At 35.0% G+C, this 17,069-nt stretch overlaps 1 protein-coding gene across 1 annotated transcript in view; it reads left to right on the top strand.

Annotated features, from left to right (window-relative positions):
- GRIA4 (glutamate ionotropic receptor AMPA type subunit 4) overlaps positions 1–10,078 on the top strand; it is a 635,851-nt gene extending 625,773 nt beyond the window's left edge. Inside the window, exons 15-17 of the mRNA XM_055422848.2 lie at positions 2,359–2,473; positions 4,660–4,794; positions 9,102–10,078. Coding sequence (XP_055278823.1) covers positions 2,359–2,473; positions 4,660–4,794; positions 9,102–9,266 — 415 coding nt within the window. The 3' untranslated portion in view covers positions 9,267–10,078. The remainder of the gene's footprint in view (positions 1–2,358; positions 2,474–4,659; positions 4,795–9,101) is intronic.
- Positions 10,079–17,069: the final 6,991 nt, after the last annotated feature.

The following is a 17,069-nucleotide window of genomic DNA, read 5'->3' as shown; positions in this document are numbered from 1 at the left end:
AAACTTCTCTTTTCAGCATTAAATCTTCTTCTTCCCACCACAACCCATTAAAGAAGTGCAATGTGGGCTAATACAATGTATTCTATGCTTGCATGCTCAGTCACTTAAGTCATGTCCAACTCCTTGTGCCCCCAAGGACTGTAGCCTGCCAGGCTCCTTTGTCCATGGGATTCTCCAGGCAAGAACACTGGAATGGATTGCCATTTCCTACCCCAATAATGTACTCTGTACATGTGTTAAAAAGGCTTTAGTGGACTAGCTTGATGACCAAAAAAACCTTAGAATAAGTTATAAAAAGTGCTTGTCCTGGATTCAAAATAATTGAAATGTAAGAATTTTACAGAGCACCTAACCTGAGTCAGATACCCTTGTAAATATTTTACAAAGATGAATGATATATATCTTCTATTCTCGAAGTTCACAGTTCCCCAACGAACACGCAGGTGTGGTTTTATAACAATCACTTAATAAATGGAAGTGGTAGATATATGTGGGGGTGGGGAGGTTATAGATAGTAAGATCTAGATTAATTGGGGCTAACCAAGGACTCCAGTTAACCATAATCCTCACCTCACCCCACCCCCAAACTCAGTTTTTAGTACAAAGTTTTAAATCATGCTAGCGTTAGATTTTAATCCAAAAAATAATATAATATTCTAGGAATGTAGCAATTGCATATTTTTAAATTGAACAATAAACCTTGTAAGATCTTATAACATTGATATAAAAATTAAATTGAATTCAAAAACCATATAACTGAAAAGAAAATCATACTTTAGGAACTTTTTCCAAAACCAACAATACCTTAAAAAAGTGAATTTTAGTTTAACTGTTAATCAGAAAACCAGAAATTCCTATATCTTGAGTCTTCTGTTGTTAATACTTTTAATTACACAGGCTATGAAAGCAGTCCATTACAAACCCTGATTTAGCTCCTTCCTGGATGTGCCAAGACCGTTCTGTGCTTTGATTTCCTCTCTGTCAAATACAGGTGCTAATAGCAACTAGACATGTCAAACGCTTTAACAGCCCTCAGTGCACAGTAAGTGCTCAGTCTTAGGGTCATCTTCAGCACCATTATTAGTGCATCACCTCGTTGTGGAGATAGGTTTGTGGAATCAATTCCCTTGTAACCAAACAGATACATACTGTGTTTCTCCAAATGGATTCAACATTTCCTAGAAGTGAGGCATTAGGTGATACAGCCAGACAAAATGATTGTGGCAGCCTTAAAAATGTCAAGAAGAATGCAAGCAGTCTCTCTTTGAATTGTTTGTAAAAAGCAAAAAGAAATGAAAACCAAACAACCACAAAAACAGAATAATAATATCTGTTGTTGTAATAACAACAGAATGTCCTACGTGTTACTGCTTGCCATCCATCTCCTTAGCCTTTATTCTACACACACAGAGGTTAACATGGGAATGAAAGAATTCTTAGATTCCTCAGAACACTGATACTGACCAACAGTGAACATTTCCTCTCTGAGACTCCTTGTACAATATTTAGTGTTGAAGGACTCAAAGACGATAGAAAAAAGAAAAGGAATTTTATAGTATAAAGAGTCTTTCTATTTATAAAAATCTTGGTTATTCCCAATCTATCATGAATTTATTGGTAAGAACTTATAGAGTATAAAATAGTCACTGCACTTCAGAATATATTCATATGGTAGGTTTAAGATAGATGAAAATTATTTCTGGTGATATTTAAGTTAAATACTGCAATTCAGAAGGAAAGTATCAGCACTGGCTTACGCTTTAAAATAATGATTTACATATCTGTCTTATAAGGCCTTACCTCTGCATGACGTGGCTCTGTGTCAGTAACACTTGAATTAGAATCACCCTCCTCTTTAAATTAGGTCTAGGATGAGAATGGCAAAGGAGTCAATTTAATGATGGATACTTACCGTATCCATACTTTTAAAGCACAAAGCGAAATTCCACTAGCTGAATAATGATGCCTGCAAGAAACCAGTCCTATCTAGCTTTTATTTTTTTAAGTCTGTCAACCTATAGCCACTTTTGAAGAGAGATTCTAGATTTTGAATGACTCTGCATTTGTGGTGGGAAAATTGAAAATGCTGAATAAACCCAATCCAGGCTAATAGTTTTGGATTCACAGTAATTGCATACATTTTATTTAAAAATCCTCCCTAGCAGTATGTGCCTGTTACCTAAAGCGATGGAGCAGGCCCCAGTTTTATGTCTGATTCGAAACCTGGGCCTACAGTATAAGACATAACACCTACTGTGGCCTCTGCTCTGTCACTTTGCCATGCGATTCTAATGTAGTTTTACTTGAATAACATAAAATAACATATATAATGTTATTTATGTTATTTTCCACGTGAAGAACTCCTGTAAACCTTGCCGTTTTGAAACTCAGTGAGGCAGGCGTCTTAGACAAGCTGAAAAACAAATGGTGGTACGATAAAGGTGAATGTGGACCCAAGGACTCTGGAAGCAAGGTCAGTCACTGCAGTTCGGGGCCTCCTCTTATGTTCACAAAGCAGTAAATGGGAGCAATTGTCAAGAGTATATGGAAACAGTAAAAACTAAATGTTTCTCTATACCTGTCTAAACTAGAAATTAATGCAATGATTTAAGTAAGCCACCGGGATTATCTCTTCAGAAAATTGCAAACTGCTCCCCAATATTAAGGCTTTTAAATAAACTTAAATTAACTGTAAAAATATATAAAAAAATAAAATTCCTATATTATTCTCAAATATACGTACCACTAATAACAGTAGTGCTTTCAGGTTTGATTTTTGTTTATTTGTTTTGGAGGCAAAGAACATCAAATCTATTATTTCAAGAACTGATGTATTCTCAAAACAGGAAATGGGAAATTGGTCAGTAGTTTTCTACAGAAAGAAAATTTTAAATATTAAATATTTCTTATTCAGAAGTTCAGTCTTTTGTCACTGTTTTGCCAATCATTCCACTTTAGTTTGAAGATGACCTATTATATTTTCGTTCTAACAGATAAACAGAGTAAAATTTTCCAATTCTGTTCTATCAAAATTATTTTAATAAATCAATGTTTATGAATAATACCTTCAACTTCTAAGATCTAATTCATGCAGAGATCTTAGATCAATTATTTTTAGAACAATAAAGGAACTTATAAGTCTGATTCTGTTGAGTACAAATGAAAATAGTGTTACAGTTATATTTTCATTTAAAGAACAAAATGTAGCAGTTTATCAGTGAATCTAAATTCCTGCATAAATTAATAGGAAAAGAATGCCTGAAAGCCACGGTTGAGGATTTTTGAAATATTTTTTCTGTGTATTCTTTTAGAAAGAAAAAATTTATTAGCTATCCAACGACATTAAATAAGTGAATTACATATATAGGAAAACTTCAGTTAATTTAAGAAAGAGATAAAGTAATATTAACTGATCTCTTTTCAAGCATCTCCTTGTGTTTTAATCACTTTTGTCTGCCTTTGAACTGGAGTGGAATGAGACAAGCTTGGTCAAATAATGAAAAAGCTATTTCAAACCCTTATGTAAAGTCAGAAAAGCACAAGTACTTAATATTTAAAATGAAGTTACCCTAAATTTTTGCTCTAATCAGTTGATATCATGGCTAAGTGGATATAGTGTACATAATACTTATTTAAGTTAAACACTCTCCTAATAAAACTAATTAAGTTTGCATAAGACACAAAACTGAGAAGATGATGGCTTCAGGGCATTCTTCGGGTAGTTATCCTAAAATACCTACTCAAATAATTTTATATAATATATATTTACAATTTATGAAAATATGAATTATTGTTATAACTTTAATATCTTCCAATAATATGCTTGACTATTGCTGAATTTATTATAAAATAATATGTATATGAAAGCTCTGGAGAATATATGTCTAAAATATTAACTGATTAAGCATTTTAAGGTGAACTAGAATCATATTTTAAAATCAATAAAAATAGTTTTAACTCTGTCCACAAATGATTTATTTTTCAATTGATCATGGAAAAGTTTGTATATTTTTTTAAAGTTATCAATGTGCTGCATACATAGCTATTCCTAAATAGTATATAATATCTTAAAGTTCCACTTTCCAGCAGATTTCCCAAACAAATGTGACTAAAACAACAAATAACATGTACCTACATTATTTGCATATATTTGGTGAATTCATGATGAACAAGATGTGAAACTGCTAGCTTAAAGTAGCTTCTTTAAGTAGGAAACATGAAGTTAGCTTTATTCAAGAGAAATACCAAACATTAAAAATGTTTTAATGGAAGGAAAGGGAAAACTGTTTCCCTTCTCATGTAATTGGGTTTTAAGCATGTCATTTTCAAACTTAACAATAATAAGCCCACTTCTGCTACCCTATGCTTATATATGGTTAAGTATACTGCTCTTCTTCATATAGTTAACAAAGATAAAATGCTATAGATTTTACTGAATGTAATTACACACAATTTATTGGTTATCATCATAATTTCATTTCTCTCAAGAACTATAAGCTTTATGTTTAAATTCATAGTGTTACACTAGTGACTTATTCATGTTAAATAATTTCAGGTTAAATTAGGCATTGACTCTATTTAGCTGTTTGGATTTCATGTGTTCTTTCACCTTCTGGATGTGACTTTCCACAGTTAACTGAGATGTCTTTATCCCCCCAGGACAAGACGAGTGCCTTGAGCCTGAGCAACGTAGCAGGCGTCTTCTACATTCTGGTTGGCGGCTTGGGCTTGGCAATGCTGGTGGCTTTGATAGAGTTCTGTTACAAGTCCAGGGCAGAAGCGAAGAGAATGAAGGTGGCAAAGAGTGCACAGACTTTTAACCCAACTTCCTCGCAGAATACCCAGAATTTAGCAACCTATAGAGAAGGTTACAACGTATATGGAACCGAAAGTATTAAAATTTAGGGGTAGGACGTAGGGCCACTACAGTGAGTGGGTGATGCATTCTGTAAATGGAGTGTTGTGACCTGTCTGTCCAGTGATGGTACTGCTTGCTTCTAATTTAGAGCTTTATATTTTTGAAAACTTCAGTGCAAAGTGGTTCAGTTTTCTTTGGCTGCAGATGTACTGTTCAAAACTTTATGTTACCAATAGATATCTGCATTGAAAGTGTTTGAAAGACAAAAGTAAACCTCCAGAATTGCTCTGTAAAATGATTTAAATAGTATATTCCATCTGAAAATTGGGAGAAATTTGAAATTAGATCTGATATTTCCTGTACACAGAACAGGCTTGTCTTCTCTGGAACAATCTAATGCTAACAAAATAAGCATAATTTTTTTTCAAATTATCAAAGCCTAGACAGTTGCCTATTTTGATAAGGGTGTGTTGTTTTCTGAGAAAATATATGTAAAATCTACAAGGCACATAGTAAGCACTAGGTGAGTTTTAGCTCCTCTTCTGGTTTCTTTTACATTAGCCATCTTTCTATATTTTTAGAGGGAAACCCCGATGTTTGTTCGTCCGGCAGTAGTCCTTGAACCAGACCTTTAGGCAGGAGTGACCATCAGAATACTGACTACAATTCACATTTATTAGATGAAATTCAGCTTTCATTTTCACAACATCACTAAGGTGAATAAACATTTTAGGCAATTTCTCCATCAAAAATGTCAGCAACCTATTTTCTTTAGGAGAGACACAGTAAAAATAAAACTTGCAGTGAATTTTTATTGACTTTTGTTTTCATTCCAAATGCTTTTGAGTGAGTCAGATCAGTCTCACTTACATCTTCTCACCATGTGACAATAAAATAATTATAAGCATTCAGTGAAACACAGGATGAAGTTCATTTTTTAAGACTCTAAATGTCTGGTGCTTTTTCCCTTTGATGATAGAAAATGAATTTAAAATAAGATCTGGAAGCACTTGTTGTTGCTTTTCTTAAAATCAGGCCTCTGAAACCCATTTTCTGAAATTGTATATAAGAGCCATTCTGATTACAATGATAAATGAAAATTTGAATCCGCAAGAGACATTTAGTGCCTGAGGTATCCTAGAGTCAAACCCAATAGAATTTTTCTAAGAATAAGATGTACACCTGAAGTTATGCCAGATAAATGTGCTCAATTTTTATATTTATTTATTTTAAAAAGCTAGTGCCTAGTAAATAGGAGTCCAGGCTTTCACAGTGGTGGTCCAGCCAGGTTCAGTCCCTGGTAAGTGAACTGAGATCCCTCAGGCCAGGTGGCACAGCCCAAAAAAAGCTACTGAAATACTTGTTAGTATCTTAAAGCAAAGAAAAAAAGCTACTCCTTTAAATCAAGATCTAATTGCTTTTATCCATAATCTAGAAATAGAATAGTGACTGAGTACAATTGCACATAGACAAGCCCAAAGTTTTTCTTTCCAAATTTTGTGGAAAGAATCGATCATGAACTTGTCAGTTCACTCAGATCAGAATGTTTAGAGAAGAAAAGCTCTAATGTTTCTAATAGCAGAAAAGCAAACTGATAAAGTCAAGGTTTCTTAGTCATTACAGTAATGCTTTCATCTTAATATTTACAGAACTGAGGAGAGATTTTTTCCAAACAGAAAAATAATATGTGACAAGTTTTTAGAGCCAATTATTTCGACTTCATTCTGTGATGAACTTCATAAGATATATTTTTAAAGTTTCCTTTAGCACAGCAAATGCATTCTAGAAAAATTCTAGAAATGCTCACGTATGACAGTTCAACACAAAGTCCTGGGGAATTACTAGAAAGAGATATGCATTCTCATAGAAAAAACTTAAAGCATTCAGAGCAAATTAAATGATATGCACTTTTAGAGATTCGAGAGTAAGCATTTTTAATTGTACTCCCATATTACATGGCTTTATCCTTTCAAAAAATTCTACTGAACATAATTATGAAAATGACTGATAATTTAGATAATATTTAGTGTCAGAATTTCAAAAACAAAATCTGAATGTTTATTCTAAAAGTAATTATCCCTCAAGGAAACACATAAATAAAGTTACAGCCATTGCCACAACAATCCAACCAGACTCAGGCTATATGGTAAATTTATAAGAAAGTTTTCTAGTTTGAGTAGTCTCAATAAGGTCACATAAAGATGAACAGAAATGACATTTTATGTAAGAAGCAGGAGATTTAGGAGTAGAATATAAGAATCCTGAGAACTAAGAACACGAAGATTTAAAGAGAGAATAAGCAGTTGGCAGAATTACCAGCACTCAATTGCATTAATCTATAGAGAAGGAGAGATTACTTGAGAGGATATGGAATCCTTCCCATTTTTGATATTTTCATTTCCTTATAAAGGCAATCAAGAAAATAAAAGGAAGAAACAGATTTTATGACAAATCTTCCTGAAAAGTCACAATGCTTTTATTATGTATTAATTAGTATTAAATACTAAATTCCCTCTTCAAAAAAACAAAACTAATAGATTTTTTACATAATTGTTTTACTTAATATTAAATGTTGAAAAGGAATTTAAGACACAAATTCAGACTGCCATCTTGCTTGGTTTGTTTTAATTTAGTGATGAGTAGTTTCTGTAGAGATTGTCTCCTGACTCCTGATTATAAAGATAAATAGATTTTAATTTTTGAGATTGTTCACTAAAGGCAAACTATAATAATGACCTTGGTGTTTATCATAGATATATCAGTAGCATTTTGACTTCAAGTTTCTGAAATTATCAGAGTAAATGATCATTAAAACTTTTCATTATAAAATTTTTTAATCCAATTTTTATTTCATATTTAATATATCATTATTCTAATATTTAAGGTACAAGGAAGAATAAATACAAGGATGGAATTTCGAAAAGAACTGGCTAAAAAATTCACAGCAAGGAATTAAGATACAATATGAATTATGAGAAAATTATGATCTCAACTACAACAAACTTAGGGAATATCTCCTTTACCTTATTTTCTCTTGAGTTAACATTAAAATTCAGCAACTAGAAAGAATTTAAATCCATGAATGAACAGTCAGTAGATTTCAATAATAATGCTGCTTGTTTCTCCTCAGTGTAGCATTATTCAGTTCAGTTCAGTTCATTCGCTCAGTCGTGTCCGACTCTTTGCGACCCCGTGAATCACAGCACGCCTTACCTGCTACCTAATATGTCAGAGCAAGAATATAATGAGGATTTCAAAGACCTGACCCCATAACATCAATCTGGGAAGTTTCCCAGTGATGACCATTCATGAAGCATTGAAACAAGCCCTCTTTCAGAGCACTTTCCTTTAAGCACTTAAAGCTTCTTAAAATATGAGCCTTAACTTCCTTTACAGGCATAGAATGAACTTTATGTGACTGATTTGCCTTTCTATAGCTGTCTATCGGAGAAGGCAATGGCAAGCCACTCCAGTACGCTTGCCTAGAAAATCCCATGGATGGAGGAGCCTGGTAGGCTGCAGTCCGTGGGGTCGCTAAGGGTCGGACACGCTGAGCGACTTCACTTTCACTTTTCACTTTCACACATTGGAGAGGGAAATGGCAACCCACTCCAGTGTTCTTGCCTGGAGAATCCCAGGGAAGTGGGAGCCTGGTGGGCTTCCGTCTATGGGGTCACACGGAGTCGGACATGACTGAAGTGACTTAGCAGCAGCAGCTGTCTATAGCAGCTGTAGTGAATGAATGAAAGCATCTGTGGATAGATCTGTGTTCTATAAACAGGAAGATCTGTTATAAATAGTCTACATAGAGTTCCCTTAGACCATCATGATTTTAAGAATACAATCATTTAACTCTTAAGATATTTTCTAACAGAAAAAAGAAAAGATACAAAGAAAGACTGTTGTCAAACCTAAGGGACCTTCTAAGTTCAACTGGAAATACTAGGGTGTAGAGTGCAGCAAGTTAAAAGATGTGTCCTGCCCAGATTTGCCAAACAAATCTTGCAGGATTTTAGAAAATTAGTTCTTAAACAGGACCAGTAACTCTAGAGTGATTTATTCTTCCAGGTCGTTGAGTTTCTTTTTCCTGTGAAAAGTAGTTTTAATATGACCAAAAGAGTATGGGAAAAAATGCAGATGTCTAATTATTGATATTTTGGTGTTTGTTGTGTCATATTTTGCTGAAAAGACAGAAATATTGTAACACTCCACATTCTTTCTGTTTCCTTTCCATGCAACCCAGCTGACCTTTTCTGAAGCCATAAGAAACAAAGCCAGATTATCCATCACTGGGAGTGTGGGTGAAAACGGTCGCGTCTTGACACCCGACTGCCCTAAGGCTGTACACACTGGAACTACAATTAGACAAAGTTCAGGATTGGCTGTCATTGCATCGGACCTCCCATAAAAACCAAAAAAATAATTGAGTGCCTTAATTAAACTGTGTTTGTGACTGATGGAAACGCAGCCCTGAGGGACAGGCTAAGTGCAGGTCTTCGCTCAAACAATCCTTTGGCTGAGAGCGGGAAGTTCGTCCTAAGGCGCCAAACATCAGCAATGTGTGCATGAGCTCAGCTCGAAAACCCAAACTCAGATTTTATATCAGGAAAACTCACAATTTAGATTTTTTTCGGGTAGTGGGGGCGGGGGGGAGCTGGGATGGGTGTATCAACAGCAACAAATTTCACTTGAGTGGACTTAAAAACTAATCAGACATGCAAGTTAGCACATTAAAGTGTGAAGTTCTTGCTCAGAAAGGCCTCAGTCTTCACTTCACAGCATAAAATAGTTATGGAAGTCAATGAATATGCTAACCTGTGTCTCCAGAACACCCATATATTCAATGGAAGACTATCCAGCTGAGAAAACAAATCACTATACTCTGACAAGAAATAATAAACATGTAAATCCCTGTGGAAAAAAAAAAAAACTTAAAGGAAGTAATTACACTTACTTTGGAGAAAACAAATACTGAAACATGCTTGCTTTTTAACTGACATAAATTCAGTAGAGGACAACACAATTCTTTTTTCTAACCATCTTAGGGAACAATACATTGCAATAATTGAAATAAATGCCATCACTGTAATAAACTTTAGAGACTTTTTTAAAATAAAAGTTGTTGGTCATTTTGTTTGCTGTAACCTTCATTCTGTCACATGAGTCAGTGTCCACAGATTGCATTTGTCTCACTACCAGGAACAAAATGAAGACATTAACGTAAAATCATCAGTCTACAATGTAGAACCAGAAGATACTATGGGTCATTCATGTTATCAATATTATTTATAACCTTGTTCTGTGTACAAAATTGTGGTTTTTGTACCCACCAAAAAGAATAAACAAGATTTACATTCTTACAATATTTACAGAGCTTAAAGTTTTTTCTTATCGTTATAAAAATTATTTGAGAAATTATGAGACTATAGGTGGGATGGTAAAAGTAAACTGTGGGCCATATTGGAAAATGTAGCTAGTCCTTATTATTTTTGCATAGTTAGCTAATTTTTTACACAGATCTTTGCCTCATTAGCAGTTAATTGTCAAAGATGGAAGGTTTGAATTGGGGAACTTAATCATTGTCATAATAACAACATACCCCATAATGATGTAATGAAATTTTACTTGGCTGTATTTTGCTGCATAAAATAATGTGTCTCTTGAGCTTCTCTCCCCATTCCCATTGTTCATTAAAATCATTTGAAGGCACTAACAGTTTGTGGTAGAAAACATGAAGAATTAGTCTTTGTTTTCAATTGAAAATTGTGAAGAAAATTATACATGATTATTTACAAAAATCACCTTAGTTATGTAGGGATTAAATTAACTCAGTTCAAAAGAAAGCTTAGATCATTTGAAATAATTACAACATAGTTAAACATCGCAACACTTAGAGATCTTGGCAGAAAGCACAAGATAGGATGATTTTAGAAGTTTGGCCTTGAAGGATGAGTTGAGATTCATAGGTGTTGAAAGCCTTACAGGTGAGCGATGACCCAATATGTAGCTTGTCAATGGACTGTTTAAAGAGTATATGCAACAGGAAGGGCTGGAGAGAAATGGGTGTGATATCATGGAAGATAAAATTGGAAAAGGTGAAAGACTGATCACCTTGCTTCAATTCTCAAGATTCCCATCCCCTATTCAATTTCTGTGCTGCCGTAAGAGCAATCCTAAAAAGTGCAAATCTGATAGCGCATGCACACTCACGCGTGCGCACACACATACACACACACAGAGTTCCCTCAGGAAAAATTGCAAGCTCTTGAGCAAAGCAAATGAGTCACTTTATAACCTGACCTTTACTTATTTCTTCCATGAACTCTCTCAACCCCTACCCAACCTCTGCTGCCCATAAAAAACCTCAGAAGCAGGGACACTAAATTTACCATTTCCCCAATCTATAACACTTTCCTATCTTCTCTTTACCTGACTAACTAGTGTTCATGCTTCAGTACTCAAATCATATTTTACCTGTCATGGGAAGATTTCCATGACTGTCTACCAGTCCCTGCCTATGAGACTGAGCTAGGTGCCCTTTTGATGTTTTGTCACCATCACAGCACTTACCATACTGCATTGTAATTGCCTGTGTCTTGTCTGTTTAACTACTAGACTGTAAGCCCTTTGAGGGCAGGGACTGTGTCTATCTTGTTCACAGTTGTATCCCCAGCACCCAGCACAGTGCCTGGCATATTGTAGGTGCTTAATAAATATTTGTTGAATGAATGAACTGAATTGAATTGAATCAAGTTAATTTAGTAGAAACAGAAATGACATTTTTCCTCATTAACAGTATTTTTCACATTAACAATGTATATTAAGTACACAGTGAGTTAAAAAGAAGAGTAAAGTTTGACTGATTTCATGACATTGTCTACTTCATTGTCTACCACACTAAAAAAGAGATGTGATCTGATGAATTCTCTGATCAGATGAGAAGGTATTCCATGTAACTGTATCTACTTGTGGAATAATTTGTTTAGTTAGATAATAATTAAGGTTTTGGCCATACTTCTAAAAGTAGCTTTCATTTAAGTCACTGAGTGGATTAGTGGTGTACATTTAAGAAGTTATATTTCTTATAGTTTTATTTCTATATCAATAATCCTATTATATAGTTGAATTTCTGTATATCTTATAGAATAATTTTGCCAAAAACAAAATTTTAAATTTAGCTTTATTAAAAAGTGATATCTGTCTGGACTTCAGTCTGAGGAAGTGCTATAAAATTAGGAAATGTTGTTTAAAAACACTTAATTTGAAACTCTTAGTTCTATAAAGCAGAGAACTCAATTACGAAGCAAGCATGATCACCATATAGGGCAGAACTTCCTGAACATATCAGGAAAAGCCAATTTTCAAACTACATTGGCAAGGACATGATGATCACATTTGAAAGATATAGAGTCCTCAGGAGAACCACTTTATTGCACTCAGTTCAATAGCTACTAATTGAAAATGGCACACTGTTTACACTTGCTTCAAGTTTGCTGCAGGCTGCTGCCTTGTCGTCCACCCATGATTTCAACTCATTCCGTTTCCCAAAGGCATAGCCCATAGTAGGTGTCCAATACATTTCTCAATGCATAAGCATAACTTTATATAGTCAGTATCAGTGAAAAAATGGTCTGTTTACCTGGGAAATAGAATATCCCAGTTGGAAAAACAAATAAAGTGTCAGTAAGAATAAAAGCTAAATGAAAAGTTATATCCAGGACAGTTTCTGAAAAGACAAATTGAAATTGCACAGATTCATTTTCCTTATACTTATGAATATAATGCTGCATGAAAAATGTGCCTTTTTATGCATATTCATAAACAGACTTTAATTTCATATAGTCCAGCAGACTAGAGTACATAGCATTTGTAAAACCAAATGCAAATTTAATCAGTGGTATGTGTTTGTATTTTCTAAACAACTAGTACCAGAAATCTTTTCAAAAGAGAACTGCTCTTTAAGAAAATATTTTGATAAATTATGAAGAGCAAGAGATGAGATTTGGAAATTATATCTCAAAAAAACAAAGAGCTAAATTACTTTCCATGAAATAAGAATAAACCTGTTTATTTATTTATCTTGCTTTGATTTTATTTCCTTTGGGTGAAAAAATGGACTGAGAAATGAAGAAAAATAAAAGATAAGGGAAAAAAGGAACATTAAGAGAGTAGAAACTTAGGTAAAAGGCCAATAGAAATCCCCTGGATAACCAAAAAACTTATGGGAACAGGAATGTCTGGCATATAATTTTTCCATGGTAGATATTTAATTTTTGATGTATTTCTTCTTCCCATGACCTGCAGATTAAAATTTCCTACATGCCCCACACTGGTGTTTGTGGTTGGATTAAAGGAGGGAGCCAAGGAGAAAATTCTAAATCCTGTGTTTGGTTTGATGCTAGGCCAAAAGTAACCCTAAGAATATGTCTCTTTCCCACAAAAAAAAATGTGCAGAAACCTAGATTGAGACTTGTCCTTCCACAATGCAAAGAATGAAGGTTCATTTTATTTTTTTCTCAATCTGAAGAAAATGGTAGGCCAGAACACATAACTGTTTTTTTAGCCACCTGTGCTGGCTTGAAAGTACCATAAACAACAAAATTAAGCATAAAACATAAATAATTATTTAATTATATAGTAATATCATTAAGTAAATAACCTGTTAAGTTATAATGTCCAATTCATGGCTTGAGTGAAGAATTTATTTACAAGATTTATAATCCTATAATCCTAAACACAAAGAGAATCTACTTAAGTAAATTATTTTGACTTCCCTCTTGGAGTTTATACATTTGACCAACACTTCTAAAGTTCCTAAACATTTAGTAATGGCTGAAATCTGTGTCACTGGCAATCACTGTTTCAATATATGATTGATTGAGCTGACTGACTAAATGAATAAAGGAATTAATGAGTAAAGACCAGCTAAAGATATTCATGATCATTGCCTATACAGAAACTTCTACTAGCTCCTTAGCTAATTTTCTGCATAAATGTGAATGCTTTCAACATTTTCTAACAAAGAAGGTATTAGAAATAATTTAGACCATATCTGTCTCCATCTAGAGATTGACATTAGTCACTGAAAACTGGTGCTGTTTGAAACTTTTAAAGTGTGGGGGTTGATTAATTCTAAGACTTTCTCAATGTCATCCTTCACAACAATATTCCGATTCTAACTCTAAATACAATAAAAGTCTATCAGCATCATTAATCTTATAAGACCACCATCAGAGAAAGTCAAAGTTTTCAGATCTTTGGGTCTTAGACATGTACAGGAACTTCTGATACTTTGACTTGAGCTTCAGTTGAAATGTTCAACCCACTAGGCCTACATCCATGCCATTCTTGGTCACAGCTACACTTTGAAGTTATCCCAATATTCCCTCTCTCTCTCTCATTCCACATTCTCCTTTCGACATTATCCTGTGCTTCTCATATTTCCGTTCATCTTCTCACTGCTTTCCCCCTCTCCCTCACTTTGCCATCCTTCTTCCTACTATCCTCATTAGAAAGTCAGTCTCTCCTGATAGCCACAGTTTCTCCCCAGAGCACTGCCCAATATCCTAATAATATCAGTCTGCATAGAGCAATGGAACTTAGATGGAAAAGGAATGGCAGTCCTTACAATTACACATCTTCTCCCATGCATTAAAAAACCCCTCCTCTTTGAAGTGTATATCATGTAAACATGCTGTCACAATGGGCTGCCTTCTTGGCCATTTTGTCTGCTGATTTCTCTGTCATTACCTCATCAAGGACTATGGCATTTGGATTATTCTTCCTTTCCAAGTTCTATTATCATCTTGAACAACTTCAAGGTCAATGTATGGAAACCTTGGCTCTGCAGTTCTTTTACTCTGTGTTAAGTCACCCATACCAATAGACATGTAGCAGACCTTATGATCATTTACCTTCCCATCTTCCTCCAGATAATGACTCAGTTCTCTCCTTCCTTTCATACCCTAGTCACTGAAAAGAGTGGCCTTTTTTCCCTATTTAACCTCTCTATATCAGTTCAGTTCAGTTCAGTCGCTCAGTCGTGTCCGACTCTCCGCGACCCCATGAATCACAGCACGCCAGGCCTCCCTGTCCATCACCAACTCCCGGAGTTCACTCAAACTCATGTCCACAGAGTCGGTGATGCCATCCAGCCATCTCATTCTCCGTTTTCCCCTTCTCCTTCCGCCCCCAACCTTTCCCAGCATCAGAGTCTTTTCCAGTGAGTCAACTCGTCGCATGAACCTCTCTATATAGTTTTCCCTTAATCCCCTGTTTATTCCTTCTCATTCTATTTTATATTCCTTATTACCTCCAATCAAACCTGTTTATATTACTCAGGGTTGGGTTGTAGCCTTTTCCCTTTTTTCTTCTCAGGACATAAGTCAGCTGGCTGATTTCACCATCATTAAGATGTCCACAAACATCTATATATTAGATCAGAAATCCTTATCTTTCATTCCAGTCTCACTTATCCAATTTTCTAGTGGTTAGCTCTTTTTGACTTAATTGCAACTTGTCAAACTTTCACTCTTCATCCCTACCTCCTTTTATATTCCCTGTGTCAGCGAGTGGCACTAACATTTATCTCATCTCCCAAATTTAAAAAAGTGGGAATGATTCCAGAATGCTTTTCTTCATCATTCTCACATATAATTAATCGACATCTTAACTTTCTTGCATACTCTAAATATCTCCTTACTCTGTCCCATGCTCTTCATCCATACAATGACTGACTTAATCAAAGACTCGATCTCTCTGTTACTACTCCAGTTGTATCCTATTAGGTTTCCTTGCTTCCTTTCTCACTTATATCTTTCTTAGTCCATTTTCTATGTGGCTGCCAGAGAAAATTTTCCAAAACATAAATATGATCCTATCACCTTCCGGATTAAATAACTCAGTGTCCATTCTGTGAGACCTATAAACATCTCCAGTATGTTCTCTCATCTACACTTCATTCCATTAACACAAAATTACCATAACAGCTCATTTTCAGAATACTTCATGTTCTTTCCCTTTTAAGTTTTGCCAATTATTACTTCTATCTGAAATGTGTCTGTTTCAGAAAGGATTCCCAATTATAACCAACAGAACCACTTTCATCCAGTTAAGCAAAAAGTGAATTCATTAATAAATACTAGAGAATTCACAGAACTTCTGGGAAACACAGAGAGTCAGACCTGAAGGAAAAGCAACCATGAATAATGCATAAATTATATCTCCGATCTGCCCCTAAACACCAGTGGACACATATATCAGAACAAGGACACTGGACAAGGGACACTGTTGTTAGGACTTCTGTTTCAACTGCCTCTGAAGATAAGGTGCCTCCCAGCATATTCTGTTACCTTCTCAGGAAATAGGCTCCAAGCATGACCTCTTTCCAATTAAAATTTTAGGCATGAATATCTAACTGGTGGTTTTAGGTGACAACTCGGTTCGTTTCTTCCTTTTGCACTCTATGGAGACAGGGAAGCCAAACACTGGCTTCCACTTTAAGGAAACATATTATGGAAAATAAATGTAGGAAGATAGTCAAAAGAAGCTGAGTGGGCACAAAGTGTGGCATATATCATCTGTCCCTTTGTGCCTAATTCCTACTCATCCAATATGGATGATAGTTGGATTGTAGAAATCATATCTTTGGGTATACATTCCTGATTATCTCAGTTTGGAGATCCCTCTTTTTTATTTACCTATGTCCTATGTGTACCTCTATAATAGGATTCATGCCACTGTTGTTGTTCAGTCACCAAGTTGTGTCTGACTCTTCACGATTCCAGGGACTGCAGTACACCAGACTTCCCTATACTTCACCATCTCCCAGAGTTTTCCCAAGTTCATGTCCATTGAATTGGCAATGCTATATAACCATCTCATCCTCTGTCACCCCCTTTTCCTCCTGCCCTCAGTCTTTCCTAGCATCAGGGTCTTTTCCAATGAGCCAGCTGTTCATATCAGGTCACCAGAGTATAAAATAGCCACTGTTAGATGGTTATTTTTATAAACTTCTTCACTTTATCTTTTTACATTCTTTGGTTCCAGAGGCAACAAGTATTAAATCAGCCTTAGACTCAGACAGAACTAAATGTACATCCTTGTTTAGGCATTTACTTCTCTAACCTCTGGGAGGAAAAAGCCTATTTTTTCATATACAAAATGGAAACAAGAATACCTAACATTTGATGCTGCTGTGAAGTTGAGAATG

This window comes from Moschus berezovskii, chromosome 14 (assembly GCF_049115385.1).
Source record: "Moschus berezovskii isolate FMDL1 chromosome 14, NW_MosBer_1.0, whole genome shotgun sequence".
Lineage (NCBI taxonomy): Eukaryota > Metazoa > Chordata > Mammalia > Artiodactyla > Moschidae > Moschus > Moschus berezovskii.
The sequence above is the reverse complement of the archived record's forward strand: the minus strand, read 5'-3'. Positions and strand labels throughout refer to the sequence as shown.